The following is a 19,512-nucleotide window of genomic DNA, read 5'->3' as shown; positions in this document are numbered from 1 at the left end:
CAACTAAAAAACAGCCAATGCTTACTAATTATGTCATGGATGGAACCTGCCTCAGACGCAAGTGAATACAAATATTTGGGGGTAGTTATCTCTCCTAATTACTCATGGAATGCTCATATACATAACATAACAACGCTGAACGCTAGTCGAATGTTAAATTTTCTCAGACGAAATTTTAATCAGGCACCATTTAAGCTAAAGGATACGTTATCTCTGTCTAATGTATGCCCCATTCTTGAACACGCCTGCAGCGCTGGGGATCTGTCAACCCAGTACAACAATGCGAAACTTGAACGTGTGCAGGCGCGAGCTGCTCGCTTTGTGTCAGGTGATTATGACTTCTCGAAAGACAACGCGATATTGATAAACAGCTTCGGTGGCCGAAACGAGAAGAAAATACTTGCATATGTCGCTATTTTATAACGTCCTTAACTCTAGAACAGGCATCGATAAAGATAAATATGTAAACTATAATATGTATCTGCGCGCACGGACCATTCCCAAAGAGTGCGTGAATCTCCATGCTTGATAAACTTGTACAAGAACAGATTCTTCCCTAGCACAATACGTGAATGGAATTGTTTGCCTGAGGAAATTGTCTACGGGACTCATTCATCTTTTATCCAAGATATGAGAAATTTTCTGCTTTAATAAGCTGACCTTTGCTTTCAACTTGAGATGCATGTTTTTTTTCCATTTTGTTTTGCTGTAGTGTGATCATAGGATATAAATGTGAAGACAACCACGTGTTTACGTGTCGTTTTATTTTTATTTCCTCTTTCATGCCCGTCAATTTGCGGCCGACTTTGTGTGCCATCTGTGCTTTTTATTGTTTTTTTTTCCGCTCCCCCCTACAATAATGCCCGCAAGGGCGCTGTAGGTATGTAAATAAATAAACTAGGAAATAGCTCCGCGCCTGACTAGGCTACATTTACTTACTCTGAGCTACATACAATCCACGTATTAGCAAGGCTTCTGAATCGGTTGTATAGCGGTGGAGTCAAGAGAGTTTCCGCTGAACCCATACTGTCTTCGGTTCTTGGGGACAGAAAATGACTGCGGGATTCCCTTTGACCTTATTATCCTGACCGTCCTCTGCTGTCTATGGCGGTTTCATTCTGTTGCGGGCGCGAGGGTTAGTTCCGATAGAGTATGCCCCGTTTTGTTAAAAAGAAGAAGGCCGCAGTGGCTATCTGGGGCGGAACCCTTTCAGACCGTAAAGAGCTTTAAAGCTACTATGTCGGTCCCATATGGGCCGTCAAATTTATTTTGTTGTTTTCATTGTATTTCGCTACAGCAAGTGTATGTAAAAGTCCGGCGCTCAATGAGAACGGAAAAAAAAAAAGCGGCGGTGAAGTGGATAGCGACCCCGACTCCTAACCATCGATACAACGGTCCGAGTGTTTTTTGTTCTATCTCTTTGGATGAACGGTTGTGCCCTAAATGAATTAATCTCTCCACATTCGAGAAATACTAATAGCTGTGGAAACGTACTTCGTCTCCGAAAGAGCCAACTTTTCGACGAAAAAGCGCTTTCAGCGCAGAGAAGACAAAATCACTTGTAATTCAAACTAATAAATAAGTAAACAATTAACGCTCACTGAAAAACTTTCCATGCACAAGTTGTGGACTGTCAAAGAGAGCATGCACCCCGTCCTGCGAAGTATCAAAGGTCTCACTGCGTGCGCGGGAAGCTACCGGGGCACTTTTTGGCGGTGAATATTTTCACTACGTGACTGTATTAACGTGCGCGCGAAAAAAAGTTTGCCAGCATTATTGTTTTACTTTCGTTCCAGGTGTACGCCTGACGAGGATACGCTGTGAGTCCCACCTCCCGTCTTACGCGGCCCTAGAATTCTTGGTACTTGTTGTCTCTTTCAATAAGACCGGCGAAGAAGAACTCGGTGGCTAATAAAAAACAGGGTGACTTGTTTCTGTCGCAACATGTTCCACAGACTCCACAAAAGGGCTCTGCATCAAAGGGTCGGTCGGAAAGAAAAAAAAATCAAAGGCTCGCTTGAGAGGCTGTCGCGGAAGAGCACCGGATGGGAACAAAGGTTAAGCCAATTAAAGGAGCTTATTCAGGAATCCCCCTGAGCCAGCCTCCCTCGGCGACATCTAACCCCTGCAAACTTTCCTCGATCGGAAGGCTGCTGTTCATTGGTGAACGGCTCGGCGTGTTTTCGTTACGCCGCCTTGGGTGTTCACAGGGCGGCCCCACAGCTGCCAGCAAAGCGTGGGAACAATCAACGGGACCATCGCGCACTGTATTCTTTCAAAGAAATTATCCGAAGGGAAGCCTCTGTCGGATGCCAAACCCTCTGCATACTCACCTAGCTGTGCCATGAGAACTTGAGGTTTCTTACTTGCGCACTTAATTCCCCTTGCTTTTATGCCAGCCTTTATTTCTTCGCTGCATTGTTGCACTGGCCCTGTGCCCGGATCGTCTAAGCCTAGCTGGCCGTGATAGGTGGACCACGCAGTTGCAGACGGCTCACTGCGCATGCTGCGTACGGGCGGCGGCCGTGTGCTTTCGCTCTTGAAATTGCCGCCGCCTGAAATGCCGATGATATAGCAAGCTGACACAGAAGCCAGTTTTTCTCTTTTACCTGCCCTTCCAACAGCTCCTATATTAACCACTCAACGTCGCGCCTGATAGCCATCGACAACTCGGTGACGTCAAAAGATATACTATCATCACATTGGGCATCCCTTGACACCCCGTCAAGTATGTTCAGATATGCAAGAAAAAGCCTACATCTTTTCGCTGGCGGATTTCGCGAAGAACGGCAAAAATCCAGATCCGCGCACCACGCACTTTTTTAACGTTAATCCGGACTTTGCAGGCCACGTATGGAGGCCGGGCAATACTGCGGGAGCTTCGCGCCAGACCATTGTTGGAACTCAATTTCACCTTAAAAACGAAAGAAGTGAGTAATCTGTCCTCTCTTTAAGAGGGGAAGCTTCCATCGACGGGGTTTCAATCTCCTCTGTTGGCTAACTTCAAGACCTCCGGCGCAACGTTTAAAAGCATCTTCGCTTTGCTAAGTGTATAAGGGTACTTGCAGTGGGAATGTATCTCCGTGGCCAAGAGTAAGGATTCCGTACATTTAGTGACCAGGATTTACTCAGGGGTGCACTAGACCCTGCCCTTGAAACGGAGTGCACTAGAAAGTGCACACTTTCCCACACAGGCTTAGTGGGATAGCAGCCGCGGCACCAAACAGGAGCGAAGATGGCCTCCACTCTCGGGCATGCATCCCCCGTAGCGGTGCGAGAGAGAAAGACGAAATGGCAACCAAACGAAGAGGATATCGAGAACGTGTTGAAGCCCTGCGCTTTCACAGATGGAGACCGTATATGCACGTGCATACACCGGAAAGAAAAATAAAAACGTTACGAAGAAACAGCTTCTTTACGGTTTTCAGTCCGTCAAGCGCCGTATTCGTACTGCTAGAGGCAGTAACAGGTATCCGCATTACTGTTACGGTGCCATCATTTTGCATGTATGACAGTTTCTCTCATTTCCGATTTTGATTCTATATCTGGGTTGCGGTCTAGAAACTAGGTTTCCCACAATCCAGGGCAAGTTTTGATGGCGTCCCAAGGTGGGCTTGCGTGATTCATCGCCATCAGCCCAGTTCCACAGACTGCGAAGCCAGAGGGAAGGAAACGCCGATTCAAAGGGCGGCATTCGACCCCATCCAAAGAAATGAGCCGCGTCCTTTTCCTTAGCACAACAGCATTGGTCTTTGAAGCTCTATAGCCTTAGCCCTCCCCATCAGCCGACGCTTTATCCGTGCAGCACAATCCTCCTTGCAAGCACAGTGTAGGCTCACTTTGAGTTTTCGCGCACCTCACGGTGCGCTGGCATATACCATAACACGCTTCCTTTTTGTGCCTATGCTACAAACCGGTTGGCACCATGCCAAGAAGGTCGACTTGAAAGAGCCCCAAGTTTATAGCAGTTGTTACTCTCACCTACCTGGGCGCGTATCTATGCTAGCGGCCGGCCAGTTACTGAAACGCCACACTCCGCTCGGTGATATCAGGCATGTAAAAAGAAGCAGTCGCAGATGTAATAAATTCCATTAGCCGCTATAGCACCGCAATTGGCGGGGCACCCTTCCAGTGCAACGCAAAGCTTCCGGCAAGTGGGAACATTCTCCCTGGCGGGGCATTAAGCGGAAGCCGGCGGCGCAGTTTTACGACGGCGCATGCAGAGCGGGCCAAGCGCGTCGGGTTCGCGCTTATGATCGGCTGCGTCTGAGTGGGGAGCAGAAAATCGAGTGACATGTGTTGGAAAGGCAGTTAGTTTTTAATTAATTAGTTGCTTCAGCACTGGGCTGTTTCATCGGTGAAGTGACCAAACTATTATGCTGCCGAAAAACACCTTCCATCACTCAGCGGCGGTGCCGAAAAATAGCGGCGCGTCTGGTTGCGTTATTTGCATTGGTGACCACCAACTCGTGGTTCTTTCATGAACATTCCGATAACGACGACTCCCGATTATTTTGCTTTGTTTTTTTACATCGCATCCTGACTTGTGGGCAAAGCCACGATTAGGGACACGAAATGAACAACTCTGCCAAAGGGCCGCCTCTGCTTCTTTCACCCAAGCACAAAATGGAACACGCGCTTTCTAAGCTCCCGCCGCTCCATGCAATGCCGCGTGGCCAAGTGAGAAAAAAGCAGCAGACGACGCCATTTACAAATAACTTGTTTGTTTCGACGCTGCAATGCAGATACCTGGTGCTGGCTCTCCACGGCCAATGCCTGAGCGGCGTGCAATCGAAGGACGGAGGGAAGGAACATGGCTAATAAATAACCCTGACGGAGGCTAACAAAATGTAAAGCAGCCCCATATTTCTGCACCAGCTAATGCTGCTTTCCGTGCAGCAGTCAGTGCATGCGCTGCCTAGCACCACAGCTCAGTTCTTCCGCACAAACGGGTTCACTCAAGAGAACCTTCGGCGTGCATTTGTTTTACTTGCTCAGCACTTTAGCACTGGAGGGCGCCTTCTCACGATCTTTTATTGCAGGCACCAAAAGAAAAATGCACGCTGCTCGCAGTCGTTAGCAATTACTCCCTCAGGCTGCCATAGGAGTTCGCCCCTTGGGTGCAAATGCGTTGTCGCAGCCATTAGACCCACGAAATGCTACTCCCTCGGAGACCAATTACAAAGAGACAGAGGCCCCCACACGGAAGAACGTTTCGTCGCTAGTACTAGGTGGTGTAGTTACTTCCCTTTTACCCGGTTTCGGCCTGGAGTGCACGTCTCGTGACAGCAGTGTGTGCCCTTTATATTTCGTGCAAATTCTCCGAGTCAGATCGCAGCAACAGCTGCAATTGTCTGGTCAATGCAAACGCGCCTCGCCGTTGCATGAAAAAATTTCGCTTATTCCTCCTTGCACGCTATCTATACTGCGGGCCTTCACAGACATCAATGCATGCCTCATAGAATGCGTGTTTAAATAAAAATTTGCCCGCTGCTAGGAGAAAGTTTGTTGAGGCCATATTTACTGCGCGGCTCTTCAAATACTGTGAGATCAGAGTAAGTACTCGCTCTGACTTAGCCTGCACAAGTGACGAGTTTTCAATTTGGCAAGGAAGCAAAACTAATGAGTGTCCAAAGGGAGCCGCCCGGGGATTGAATACCCGAGTGGCACAGCGCACCCCAGCGCTGCCGGTCAGGCCACGTGTTGTTTTGAAAATTGCAGCAACGACAGCAGCAGAGCTAACAGCGCTATTAGTTAACCTAATTTCAGCTTGGGAGCTATCCCGCTGCTTTTTCATTACCGTGCGATTTAACGAACGCGACAAAGCACACGTATCGATATAACACGGTGCAGAAAGCATGCTTGTATAGCTCGCAGGTTGGCACCTTATAAACTTGTACACATGTTTTGTCCTACATAATAACTGCCCAAAAAATCTTGTCACGCAGGGAGGGAGCCAGCACGGTGCACATAGTACCAACTGTGATCAATTATGCATTGTCATTAAAAAGAAGTAGCAACACTGTTGGAACAACGAGCCGCGAGAGCAAGTAACAGCTGCGGATTTTGTTCCTACTTCGGGGCCCAGTTCTTAAGAGCGTCTACAGACTGGACGATATCCGCAATGCAAGACCGTAACAGCGCTCTGAATGACCGCGGAAGCTCCGCGCTGCCACCCACGAATTGCGCGGGCAGAGGTTTCCACGCTCTGCGGAGGAGGGCGCTGCAGCCAACCCGTTGGCGCTATCTGGACGCGCCAGAGCCGCCGCCGTCACGGGACCTGGCGACGCCACCGACCCGCGTCTATCGGCGGCGCGCAGTGTGAACCTGCCGCTGGAGCGTGCAAAAGCGGGGCCCCGCGGTCACACCCTGGCGCACGCGGCGGCGATAAGTTGCAGCCGACACCCAGGGCCCCCCAGGGGATGCACGATGCAGTTTCTAACAGGGCCCCTAAGGCGTTATATTCCTTGCCTTTCTACAAGCATTGTTCTCACACGCTGCTTTCCGAAATATCCTGAATGTCACGTCCACTGTTAGGGTGTTAAACAATGCTCCTCGCCGTAGTTTGCGGTCCATTTCGTCGACGAAAGTAGGTGAGGGAATGAACTGCTTTGCAAAAGCAGCTTCACGCTAAGCGATGCTAGCCGTAATCTTTGAATCGGTCTTGGCCAGGTTGTGCGTGCATTAGGTTTCTTTGTGTTTGGCCGCAGGCTTCGCTGTGTTCTGGCACTTGCGTGCGACCGCATGAAGCGGCCGTTGTCGAGCGCTTCGGTGCTTCAGCGCTTCACCGGCGTTTGCGTTCTAGAATCGACACACGCTTTATAGCTCTCGGAAAGCTACCATTTCCAGTTCTGAATCAGCGCTGCGCGAAAATATAAATCGTTCGAGAAGAAGTCGTCTAGTATTCTGCAGCACGCAATTGACTTACGGTCATCTCTTGACTCTTGTAGAATAATGAAAATATAAACCAGGAAGGCAAGAGATGTCGACGCATGCGCTGTTGAGACGAACTGAGCCCCCAAGGCGTTCCTTCGCAGCACACAACTCAAATTTGTATCCGTAATCGACGTATTGCGTCGCTCAAAGACACAGCTGTTTCGCGGGGACCAAAGAAATGGGTTCGCAAGCGACAGCAGACCTTGGCTGATCTTGAGTAAATTCTTACTGGTGATTTGGCGGTGTCGAATGGGCAACGTGAAATGCACGGCAGCTGTTGCACGCCTCGAGTTTAGTGAGGTCCCCTTGCAGCGTATACAGTGGCAAGCCGGTGGTAATGCCATGTTGCGGGAGTCCAGATGATCCCGCACAAAGGAATTGCCCCCAAACACCTCTTTGGGCGTCTCGATCGCGGGCCCTTTGATGCCCGGTCGCAGACCACGCCTTGCCCCTCTGCGGATGACGTCGGCAGCTGAGGCAAACCAACGGCTATACAAGCGCGGCATCTGTTTCCATGTGACGGATGAAGAAGTAAATGCAATCGCGACCGGGAAAGCACGACATGCTGAATTGACGACGCTTCAAACGGGGCTAGGCTGCGCTGCGCGGCGTCACCGCATGTATATAAAGGCACAGAGCCACACACTTGGCTTGAATCGCATGGTCGTGTCTCTTAATAAAGCATGCGACGCCATGTTGCACACAGTCTCAGAAAAAAGGGTGACAAAGGAGCAAGAGCAGGGGAAGACCGTTTCACATGGCGCTTCACGCAGCTCAGGATGCAGCCATCCTGGCGATGATCTCAGCATGCGTGGTGGAATTTCGTAACAGCGTAAGCCTTTCTTTCTTTCTTACTTACTTTTTCTTTCTTTATTTCTTTCTTTCCTTCTTTCTTTCTTTCTTTCCTTCTTCCTTTCTTTCTTTCTTTCTTTGCACCTTGTACGCAGGTCTACGTTCCCTCTCTCGCCATTCCAATCGCTCTTTTTCAAGGCGAAAAACGACAAGGCAGAAATACGCTCGCGACGACGTGTCAGCGGCCGCTTAACTCTAATCCGACGACTCTTACGAGGCGACGACGAGATAAATGTCGCCGCAAGGGCACGGCGGATTTAACTTCGCAAATTGTCCCGGCATCTTTTTAAGCTCTGCTTCGCTCCGTTTTTTTTCAGCTTTTTTTCCGGGGTTGCGCAACCGTCTTTTATCACCCTGCGAAGGTGTTCTCGCGAGGGGGCCAGAAGACGCTTCTCGGAGCTGACCTTCTAAGAGAAACTCAGAAACAGCGCCGCTTTACCTTTGGGGCAAAAACAACGTGTCCTCTCCCCCGTCGCCGTTATTTTTGAAAAAAAAAAAGAAATACATCTCCCCATCTCAGCAACGATCAAGTAAAGTTCATGCCAGTGCGTGAAATAGCCAGCTCCGGCAGCAGCGACAAGGTCTGGCAATCCATATGAGCTGCCTCAAGAATGATGCCAAAAAACAATTCTAGCAATGTTTGTCGCACGGGTTTACATAATATACAACCTTTGTCCGTAAAGTTTCGAAACTGATTTATTTTCTTCTCTAGAAAGGATTCCCCAAAACAAATTGTGGTGCGTATGTGTAGAGCCATCTTTTCGGGCTAACCTGAGCTGCTTATGTTAATTGCTGTGGCTGCCGCCTGATGACACTACATGCAAAAAATTACGTTGTCACTAGTCGTCCGCGCATTCTACTGTGAGTGAATGTGGAGAGATGGACGTCCACCTCGAACAGCGTGTAAACATAAAATTCTGTGTGCAGCTTGGCAAGACAGCCACACAGACGTATGAGCTCCTTCGTGACGAGAAATTATCGCGGTCGCGAGTTTTCGAGTGGCACAAGAGGTTCGTTTCGGGGAGAACGTCTGCAGAAGACACAAGGCATGGGCGCCCTTCAACCTCACGGAATGAAAACAACGTGGCTCGGATCAGGGAAATCGTGCAGCCAGACCGCACAATTACAGTCCGCATGCTATCAGATGCTCTCGACATTAGTAGGACAACATGCCACCAAATTTTGCGTGAGAACTTGGGGCAACGAAAGCTGAATTCCAGACTTGTGCCGCATTCCCTCACACACGACCAGAAGACCACGCGGGCATCAGTGAGCGCTGATTTGCTCTCCGAGGCAAAGACGGATGCTGCATTCGTCGACAGCATCATTGCTGAAGACGAAACATGGTGTTTTCAATACAATCCTCAAACAAAGAGGCAGAGCGCTGAATGGCGGTCCACAAGCTCTCAGGCGTCGAGAAAGGTGCGGCGACAGAAGACCAAAACAAAGGCGATGTTGATAGTTTGTTCCGATGCCAGAGGCGTCATACACCCAGAGATCGTCCCGTAAGGGCCGACGGTGAATCAGGAGTTTTATATCCACGTGCTCCAACACATGCGTGATGCACTGCGGTGCCGTCGCCCTGACTTATGGGCATCTGGACAATGGAGGCTTCTCCGCGATAACGCAAGGCCGCACACTGCTGTCAGCATGACAAAATTTCTCGCCAAGCACAGCCTTACTGTACTTCCCCATCCGCCATACCCGCCTGACCTCTCCCCATGAGATTTTTTCCTGTTTCCTCATGTGAAGACAGCCCTAAAAGCTCGCTGGATGGAGAGCGTGGATGCCATTCAAGACGCCACGAGAAAGGCGCTAAAAGCCCTGCCAAAAGAAGCGTATTCCAGCTGTTTCCAAGAGCTGAAGGAGCGTTGGAAGCTGTGTATAGACTGCAAGGGAGACTATTTCAAAGGGGTGCTGCACAAAAGATTTCAATGTTAAGCGCATTTTTTAATGGACTCAATCTCGGAACTTACGGACAAGGGTTGTACAAGGTAACTTGAATCGGGGATTTAAAAGAAAAAACGGCGCACCGGAGCAGGTTCAGGCATACTGTTTCCCGTCTTGTGGCTCAACTTAGAACACATAAATTGCGCTTAATTAATTGTTTAATTAGGTAAATAATTAGCTAATGTTATTTATGCGAAATCTCAAAATTCACTTCAGGGTCGCATGTGTTTCGTTAAGTTGTAGAGTGGGATAAGAAGCAACCGATCCAGTTTAGCGTATCTCCTACGTGGCCTTTTTTTTTTTTCTAGCATTTAAAGAAAGCTTGCGAAATATGAAAACAACCCCGCAACTGCGCTCTTGCGCCACCGTATTGTGGCGCTGCCGAACGTTGGAATGAACTAAGCGTGCGCGCTCATCGTTTCATGAACTCAGGATCGATTCTGCAGATGACTCAGTATTGATATCCCTTTTAGGTTGGAAAACGCAGGCTTTATTTAATTAATTCATTCTTTTGGCGCAGTAAGCTCCAGCTGTGAATAATCCTATCATCTCGGTGACAACGCTGAGAGACATTATGTGTTGCCCAAGTGCTTGCACTGTTAGTGCCGTCTGTGTTAGTTTTTAAGCAGCGCTGTCCTTCAGTCACGGCATGGCGCCACCCGAAGGCCTTCCTACCCCAACGCACGCTTCAAATTTCAAGCGGTCGCTTGCACCCGCGACCTTTTTATAGGCTGCTATTGACTTTTCGAGATGTTTAAAAGTTTAGAAAAAAGCCATATAGATATTTGTTAGGAGCTGGACCGGTTGTCTTATCGCCAGATATGCAGAGAACTGTAACTTTATCAACTTTCATGCGATTTGGAATACGGCCTTTACTAACCATACAAATAGTACACATGCTGAAAAAAATTGAAAAATCAATCAGATCTGAGACCTACTTCACTGGACAGGTTTGCACGTCATCAGTATCGTAACATTACTGTGTCGCGGAGTGGAGAGCTTGCGACAGATTTTTTTATGAATGTTTCCAATTACTGATCTATACTACACTAATTTCTTTGTAAACTGTCTGTTATCTCGGATGACACATTACTACTGACATTTTCATGCGCTTATTCAACTCATCATTAAGCACTTCATTCTTGCTCTTTTTCTTCGTGGCATTTTAGTCCACTAGCTTCCCATAGCTAGTCGTAATAAAGGTCTAATCCCACCTAACTTATCGCGCGCTTTATTTGATCCCATAGTGCCACAAACGCCGAATGCATCTATAGAATCGCTCGGCTTGCTCCAAACTACCACTACTCACAGCGCGGTAGTGTCCGATGCAGAAAAAGACATTATACTCTCGTCACCTCTGTGCAGTGTATGGTGCGTTTCTCACCTTTGCATACTGGGTGGAATTTTTCGCAGTGACGAAAGATCGAAGCCATCTTTGTGGATTATCCCCAATGTCGACGATGCACAAAACATGGAGAGAAGTCCCTCCACGTCCTGTCGTGTTTACTCAATACATACTTCGAGTTATTGCATATTACACTCCTAATTTCCATTGCTCAACGCCTCAAATAGAAAGGAATTCCCTAAGCTTTCTTTGGGCTCAGTGACTTGTCTTTCTTCACAAGCACAGATATATTTATATATATAGCAGCAGTCACCGAAACCAAGGTGCATAGGGGAATGTTTCTAATTTGTTTGTTTTTTATTTGTAGTGCCATTCAATTGGTTTTTAAACAAAATTACTTATAAAGCAGCAGAAAAAATAACCCTGCCGCCGGTTGGATCCGAACCGCCCTCACCGTTAGATGACGTTCTACGTCACACTCGCGGTATTACAGGACTTGCTACGTCCACCGCTATGGACGAGGGTGGCGCTGGTTAAAACTCTCAAGGTTCGTATACACGCGAAACATAAATACCCTCGAAAGCAGCAGATTGGACAGCCGTCGCCGTAGCTCAGTTGGTAGAGCACCGGACGCGATATTCGGAGGTCGTGTGTTCGGATCCCACCGGCCAATATATATATATATATATATATATATATATATATGTGTGTGTGTGTGTGTGTGTGTGTGTGTGTGTGTGTGTGTGTGTGTGTGTGTGTGTGTGTGTGTGTGTGTGTGTGTGTGTGTGTGTGTGTGTGTGTGTGTGTGTGTGTGTGTGTGTGTGTGTGTGTGTGTGTGTGTGTGTGTGTGTGTGTGTGTGTGTGTGTGTGTGTGTGTGTGTGTGTGTGTGTGTAAAGTAATTTTCTTTACTAGACAACATAGTAACCGAAGTATTATTCTTCCATTGATTGCCACTACAAATTAAAAAAAGAATTGAAATAGTCCCCTGTGCACCTTGGTTTCGGGACTGTTGGCTTCTTTCATGTTTGTAAAACGAGCCCCTCATTTCAATTGCCTTGTCTGCTAATAGCTTAACGAGGGTCTCGGTTCTGGCAGTCTTGATGCCATAGGTACAGGATAAGAGGGTTCTCGCACAGTTTCCACCCTCGCCGTTAGATGAAGTTCCACGCCACGCTCGTGGTATTACAGGACGTACCACGTCAGCCGCTTATGGACGAGGGTGGTGTCGGTGAAGTCTCAAGGTTAGGCCACAGAGTTTCTTACTATTAACTAGAAGGAAAGCTGGCGCCCCGCCTATGGGAGTTTGCATGGAGCTTCCTCGAGACCACCTGTACCACCGTGGGCGCTCTAAGCATCGTGGGGCGGAGAGCTACCGCCTGCAGAACTACAACTTTTGGCCAAAAAATAATGAAAAAAACAAACGTTGTTCGATAATCAAGAATGTGCTATCATTCAATATCCTGTCTATAAATCGTAACAAACGAGCAGAAAAGCATGTAAATGCCAATTTTGCTCAAAATAATCAATGGCTTGTTCTCCTATTGGTCAAGCATTGCAGACCACAAAAGCCAATATTTCGTGCTTAACAGGCGCGCTTTTAAAAAGAAACATGTTTCTGAAAAAAAAATGTTCTTGCTTCAACATTTTAAAAGGTTTTTCCACAGCATATCGGAAAAAAAAAAACCTTTTATTGACGCGTCGTGTGCGGTAGCGTTTTCGCTACTATGGCTTTTGCACACTACTTTTACACCGAAGTCGTCTGCGCGCGGAGCGCGCCGTGGATACGGAATGGGACATCTTAGTAACTCCACTCTCTGTTCCTGAAAAAAACCAACTGTCCCGCACAAAGTAGCTCATCGCCCCATGACGCGTTGCGCGCCCATGGAGATTCAGGTGCAGCGCCGCCAGCTTTCCCTCTAGTAAATAGTAAGAAACTCTATGGGTTAGGTCACACGCGAAAACATAAATACCCACGACAGCAGCAGATTGGACTGCCGTCGCCGTAGCTGAGCTGGTAGAGCACCGGGCGCGATATTCGGAAGTTGTGGGTTCGGATCCCACCGGTGGCATGATTGTTTTTCTGCTGCTTAAGTAATTTTCTTTAATAGACATCATAATCGAAGTATTATTCTCCCATTATTTGGCACTACAAATTAAAAAAAGATAGAACCATTCCCATGTGCACCTTGGTTTCGGTGACTGTTGGCTTCTTTCATATGTTTGCCAATATATATATATATATATATATATATATATATATATATATATATATATATATATATATATATATATATATATATATATATATATATATATATATATATATTAGAGAGAAAGAGAGAGAGCAAAGTATACGCTTCGTTTAAGGAAACATTTTTATGTTACTCGACGTTTCGATCAGAGGACCGCTCTTTTTCAAGAGCGCTCTTGAAAAATCACTTTTGAAACAGATCGGTCCTCCGATCGAAACGTCGAGTAAAATAAAAATGTTTCCTTAAACGAAGCATATATTTCGCTCTATATTATATTAAGCAGTCAAGTAAGTCATATATATATATATATATATATATATATATATATATATATATATATATATATATATATATATATATATATATATATATATATATATATATATATATATATATATATATATATATATATATATATATATATATATATACAGCATTTTTTTCACTTTTTCACGATCTATGTAACCGATCGATCTTTGCCCAGAGCGCTCCTGAATATATATATATAAGATCGTGAAAAAGTGAAAAAGATGATTAAAGAAAATTAATTATAAAGCAGCAGAGCACCAGACGCGAAACTTGGAGGTCGCGGGCTCGGATCCCACCGGCGGCATGGTTGTTTTCCTTCTGCTTTATAATTAATTTCTTTAAGCAACAGATTAACTGAACTATTATTCTCCCACCGTTCGCATTACAAATAAATAGAAACATTCGCTTATGCACCTTGGTTTTGGAGACTGTTCCTTCATAAGTTTGTCAAACGAGTCCCTGATTTCCCCTCCTTTGATTGCTACATGTATATATATATATTTATATATATATATACACAAAGCATGAGGTGCTTGACTACACAAAATAAAGCATATAGACATGTACAGGCTTCGTTGAAGGAAACAAGTTTATTTGACTCGACGTTTCGATCGGAGGTCCCGTCTTTTTCAAGAGTCTTCTTGAAGAAGACCGCACCGCGGTCGAAACGTCGAAAATAAATGTCCTTGAGAAGTGCCTACTTAACACACACATGCACGCACACGCACACACACACGCATATATATATATATATATATATATATATATATATATATATATATATATATATATATATATATATATATATATATATGATAATAAAACAAGGGCACCTGTTAAAATATAGTAAATTACGGCAGTCGCATTGAAAAACTTGACGCATTTTTTCAGTTTCGATCGGGGAGCAGTCTTCGTCAAGAATGACGATGACTGTTCCGCGGTCGAAACGTTGAATAAATGCGTCAAGTTTTTCAGTGCGACTTTTCGAACATACAGTATTTTTCATCAGTTGCCCTGAACAATTGGTATCCCTCATATAGAGGCAGCATACACAGTAAGCGGAGCCATGAAGGGCAAGGCGATAATATGAAAAATGGCTGCTTTGCTGCTGCTGCTGATGATGATGATGATGATTATGGATTTTTATGGCGCAAGGGCAGCTATGGCCAAAGAGCGCCATGTCACAAGGTATTTTTTCTTCTTCTCAAGGTGGGGTCAGAGACCCATTTCCCAAGCATTTCACCCTAAATAAGCCGAGCACCAGACCAGGGGAAAGCTTGTACCCATTGTATCACCGGTGGGTACCCGGCGGCACTGGGGATCGAACCCCGCACCTCCCGCATACGAGGCGGATGCTCAACCACTTGGCCACCGCTGCGGTGGCTGCTTTGCATAGTCAGAGCAATGACTTGGTCGGCACGTAGTAAATTACTCGACTCTGCTCTAGAGAGGTACGGATTGTTAACTAGGCTCAGCAACATCTAGTTCTGTTTTCTCTTAGTTCTAGTGCGTACTCTAAACCAATTATATGGTCAATTAATTCCGTTTAATGGGATTAAACTACTACCAAAGCGCATGGTTAGGTATATGGAGGTATCATTGGATGCATAAACTTTTTTCTGTGATTTAGTTCCAAAAGGGCGATTGATTAGGAAGATTGATTGATTATTGATTATTACAAATAATTATTTGTTGTGCACGTTTTAGCGATGCGATTGTTTTTGCATTTGACGTTATATCTTTCTGTCCTCCCTGCTTGGGCCTAAGGAAAGGTCTGCAGTATTGAACCAATAAAATAAATGTATACACAAGAGCAGTGCCACAGGCGACGCCGATACCGAGGTGTGAGTCTGCGGTTCGCGCTGAAGGAGGATGACCAACCAACTGTTGGTTGATTGCTAACTTGTTTCGTTTCTGCACGGTGATGTTTTGGCACAAGAGGCCACCTTTTCTGTGCGCAAAAAAAAACATTGTTGGCAGTCAGCGCTCGGTGCGTACTTCTTCGCATCTATGGGAAGCCCCCGTTTTAGGATACTCGAATTGCTTTTTTTTGTTTTTTTAACTGTCATAGATTCTTCTCGTATTGCGATAAAGGTTATCGCGGAATGTTCTTGCTTGTCAAGCCGCTCCTACCATGTCTGACTGCGCACGTGCCAGCAGTTGAGAAGTGTATATAATCTGATGCCGCGTACAGCTCCCGTCAAAAGTATACGGCCCAAGGGGCTTGCTTGTGAGGCCTGCTGTATGCCTGGTTACGCGGAAGAGGCACGCATTTGCCTCCTCAATGCTCCCAAGCTTTGGACTGCTGCTAGCGGGCCCCGCTGGACAGCTTTGAAGCAAACCCCCTGGCTGTATACTTCTGACGGCGGCTGTACGCTGTCGTTGGTTTAAGGCTGCCCCTCGGTGACAGAGCTCGGCTTCCGGATGCACCATTTACAGGCTTCCATGTCGAGCTTCGCTCTTTCTTTCTGGGGCGGTTATTTTAACCCATAGAAGCCACAGGGAAAGCAATAGGAACGGACTCGGGCGAGTAGAGCACCACGGGCTCCCGAAAAGGCGCCTCGGCAGCGGAATAAACACGCCGCTTGTTCCCCTCGCGGAGGGGAAGCCCCAGTCTGGCACGCGACGGGCGGGGGAGCCCCGCGTGACATATGGAGGCCTGCGCGCCACAAAGGCGGGGGGAGCGCCGCTCTTCCCCGCAATCCCGCTAACGAACGGTGTAATGGGGAGCTCTCCCCGGGCGCTTTAATGAGCGCAAACACACGTGGGCCATATGGCCTCCGCCTTGATTGGGCGGACAGATGGCCTCAGGTGCACTCACCTGTCGATGATGACCGGGTCCGAGGGCGTCTCGTTGCGGTTTCCGCAGCTCTTCTTGTCGCAGCAGCGGCTGTCGGGGGGAGGGGGGGGGGGGGGTCACTCGGCGCTTCTCGAAAGCGCCGCACGCGCACTCACCTGCACATCACCTCGTGCGTCAGCAGCACCCGGCACATCTCGGGGTTCTTGTCCTGGCCCTCGTACACGATGGCCTGCGGCGAGGCGCGCCCATCTGTTACGCAAACGATACTCGAGCCGACCAGATGGGGGACTCCATCTGTCGCAGAGAGGACCGCGTCCCACCTCCGGGCTTATCTCATTCGCCTGATGCACTCGGGACCCGCGATTGTCTTTTTTTGGCCGCCCCTCTCTCTGGCCCCCCAGGGAGCTGCCGCTGGGTCCCCCGGCACGCGGCCGCATATCTGATGACCGCTCGGGTAACGAGGCCGCTCGGCTTAGCTGCGTCAACGCCAGCCGCGTTTTCTTTTTCCTCGCGAGCAGTGTTCTCCGTGCAGCCTCGGCTCTGAGCGGTGTTTCTCGCCAAGTGAAATCCATCGCTTCCCACGCGCTTTCTCGGCCGCAAAAAAGTCGAGTCCGCATACGCCGGCACTGCCACTGCTGCATGCACACAACATGCGGCACCAGCATTCTAGTGGCGCCCGTCGCTTCTGTTGGCGCAACCTAAGACAAGAGTAGGAATGCATTCGCTGGAAAAGACTGAAGCGACGCACTTCGGGGTTGCTGGTTCGGGGGCTTTTGATGCCATCCCGCGTTATACGGCTGTCGCAGTAAGGCGGCAAGTCCAACAGCGGAGCGATTATACGCTCCCCGGAAGAGCCTCTGTTCCAAGTTTTGCCAGGGAAAAAGTGCCCGAGCTGGCCGTTAATTCGGGGACCGGCAGAGGGCCCTCTAACAAGGCACATGTGCCCTTGCGGCGCGCGTCACTGCCTATCGATTGCGGCGCGTGGCGTGCCCCGGGACCGTCGCCGGTGGGCGTGAGCGCCTTAGGCTGCGGGGTCCCCGGGGAGGCAGCGGCGCCCGCCTCCCATAGATTGGCCGCGGGCGGGGATGGCCTCTCTCCGGCCGGACCCCAAATTGAGTTCGCCGCGGGCTGCCTTCCGCCGCGTGACAACCAGCGGAGAAACAAGAGGACTTCCGCCAATTCGTCTAAATGTGAAACGCGTCTCCGCATATCGCGCATCGCTCGGGGCATTCCAATTGCGCACCTTGCAACAAGTTCTGCCTTAGAGACGTCCGCAGCTGCTCGCCAGAGTTTGCTTGGCCAGATTTCGCCTTCCTGCTAAACCGAAACTTTCGCTGCAAGGCTACTTACTGACCTCATAATCAACAAAGCCGATCCTCATTGCGTGAAACTGAGGCTCATTTGACGCTGAGCTCAAGGCCAGGAGTTTATTCGCAGCACATAACGTTTGTTCCGCAGGTTACGGTGGTTCAGGCGCGCCATAATTCGCGACGTATATTGATTTCCACGAGTTTTTCTCCTGGCAGGGCTTTCAGTACACGGAGTGCCGAGGTCTTTCAAGCGGCATTTTCTCCCGTTAAACGGCGACTCTTTGGTCAGAGCTCCGCCGCAGTCAGCCTTGAGGCGCAGCAGAATGCACCAGAGCTCCGGCAAAATGCGTGCCGTTGGTTTAGGGCGGCAACTGCAGGCGTGAGTTTGAGTTGCCCTCCGGCAGAATCACACCCAGCGTGGTCGACTGTAGAGTGCCTCGCACCGACAAGGATATTAGCAAAGCACTGTTTGGTAGTAGCACATCTGGCCAGTCGATCGATGAAGCTGTAGCCTCAGCAAGTACACAGCTGTCCCATATTTCGGGCTGGATTTCTAAACAGACTTTTTCTCAAAGCCAAGTGAACGAGAAGAAGAGGGCTGCGATCTTATAAATAACAGCCGACACTCTGCGCTAACGAAAAAAAAAAAGAACACTGCTGCATGGTACGCTGCGCGTTGCATGCGCCACAAAAGCTGCATCAAGTAAGCGGGCATTTCTATAGATGCCTCGTCAAGTGCTCTCCGAGAGCAGGACAGATGCCGCAGTGATGGCGTCGGTTGCGACAAGAAAAGACGGGCGAGGTCGCGCCACTCACTTGCTTGGTGACAGAATCGATGAGCCGGACGTAGAGGTCTTGCTCCTGCCGGACACCTGCGCCAGCGACGGACACTGTTAGCGAGCTTCTCTGGGCGCATGTGCGCTGAGCGTAATTTCCCTCAGTTGAGAGGTATGCCCTGTAGGGGGTCCTCTGCTGCACGCAGGTATTCTAGTTTATTTGCAGGAGAGACTGGGACGGTGGTCGGATTGGCCGCACGGAATGAAGCCACTCACCAATCAGTTTTGCTCTCCCATTCACTTTCTCACAGCGACTGAAGGAATACCACGCTGGTTGTGCCGCACGCTTCTTTGCCACGAGCAAACTTTGCCGAGTACCACGCGTGAGCGAAGTGAGGCCAGTGTACGCATGCGCAGTGCTCTAGCGTTTCGTGGCAATGGCAGCACACCACATTACGCATTAAAAACTGAGCCGCAACTATCTTCAGCTCTCTCTCTCTGGCCACTGACGCCGTTCAGGCTAACAAACGCTGTCTGTTGCGTTGCCACAGCAACCTACGCAAACGTTGCCGCATTTTCTTGTCGCTTTTTTTTTTTTAGTCGGTCAATAGTCCATTCTATTAGTTGCGCAAAAATGGTCGATATGAGTTGGTACAGAATCGAGAACCCCTAAAATACGCACTGCATAGGGACCTTGGATAACTGTTAACAAGCGCTAATGTGATGCAGCACTGTATTAACACTACCGCTTGCGATAAACGTTCCATCATTGCAGCACTGCGATAATGTAGCAAGAAAATGCAGAAAAGAAATGCAGAGCGCTAAGAGTACAGCGCATGATCAAAAACGAGAAACAAAACCAGCAATTTCACTGCGCGGAATTACGCAGTTTTTAGCTCACTTTTACAACGCAACCTTTTGAGGGTCAGTGCGGTGCTCTATGAAATTATCGTGTCCTTGCCTGTATTTTTTTGTTTCTAA

General features: G+C 48.3%; 1 protein-coding gene across 2 annotated transcripts in view; it reads right to left on the bottom strand.

The window, feature by feature from the left end:
- kn (EBF transcription factor knot) overlaps window positions 1–19,512 on the bottom strand; it is a 273,091-nt gene that overhangs the window by 192,028 nt on the left and 61,551 nt on the right. For both annotated transcript variants that reach the window (XM_077664351.1, XM_077664345.1), the window contains exons 5-7: window positions 18,572–18,627; window positions 16,601–16,674; window positions 16,467–16,535 (exon numbers count right to left, since the gene is read on the bottom strand). In XM_077664351.1, the coding sequence (XP_077520477.1) occupies window positions 16,467–16,535; window positions 16,601–16,674; window positions 18,572–18,627 (199 nt within the window). The remainder of the gene's footprint in view (window positions 1–16,466; window positions 16,536–16,600; window positions 16,675–18,571; window positions 18,628–19,512) is intronic.

This window comes from Amblyomma americanum, chromosome 1 (assembly GCF_052857255.1).
Source record: "Amblyomma americanum isolate KBUSLIRL-KWMA chromosome 1, ASM5285725v1, whole genome shotgun sequence".
In the NCBI taxonomy this organism is placed as follows: domain Eukaryota; kingdom Metazoa; phylum Arthropoda; class Arachnida; order Ixodida; family Ixodidae; genus Amblyomma; species Amblyomma americanum.
Note: the sequence above shows the minus strand (reverse complement) of the source record. Positions and strands in the feature narration are given on the sequence as shown.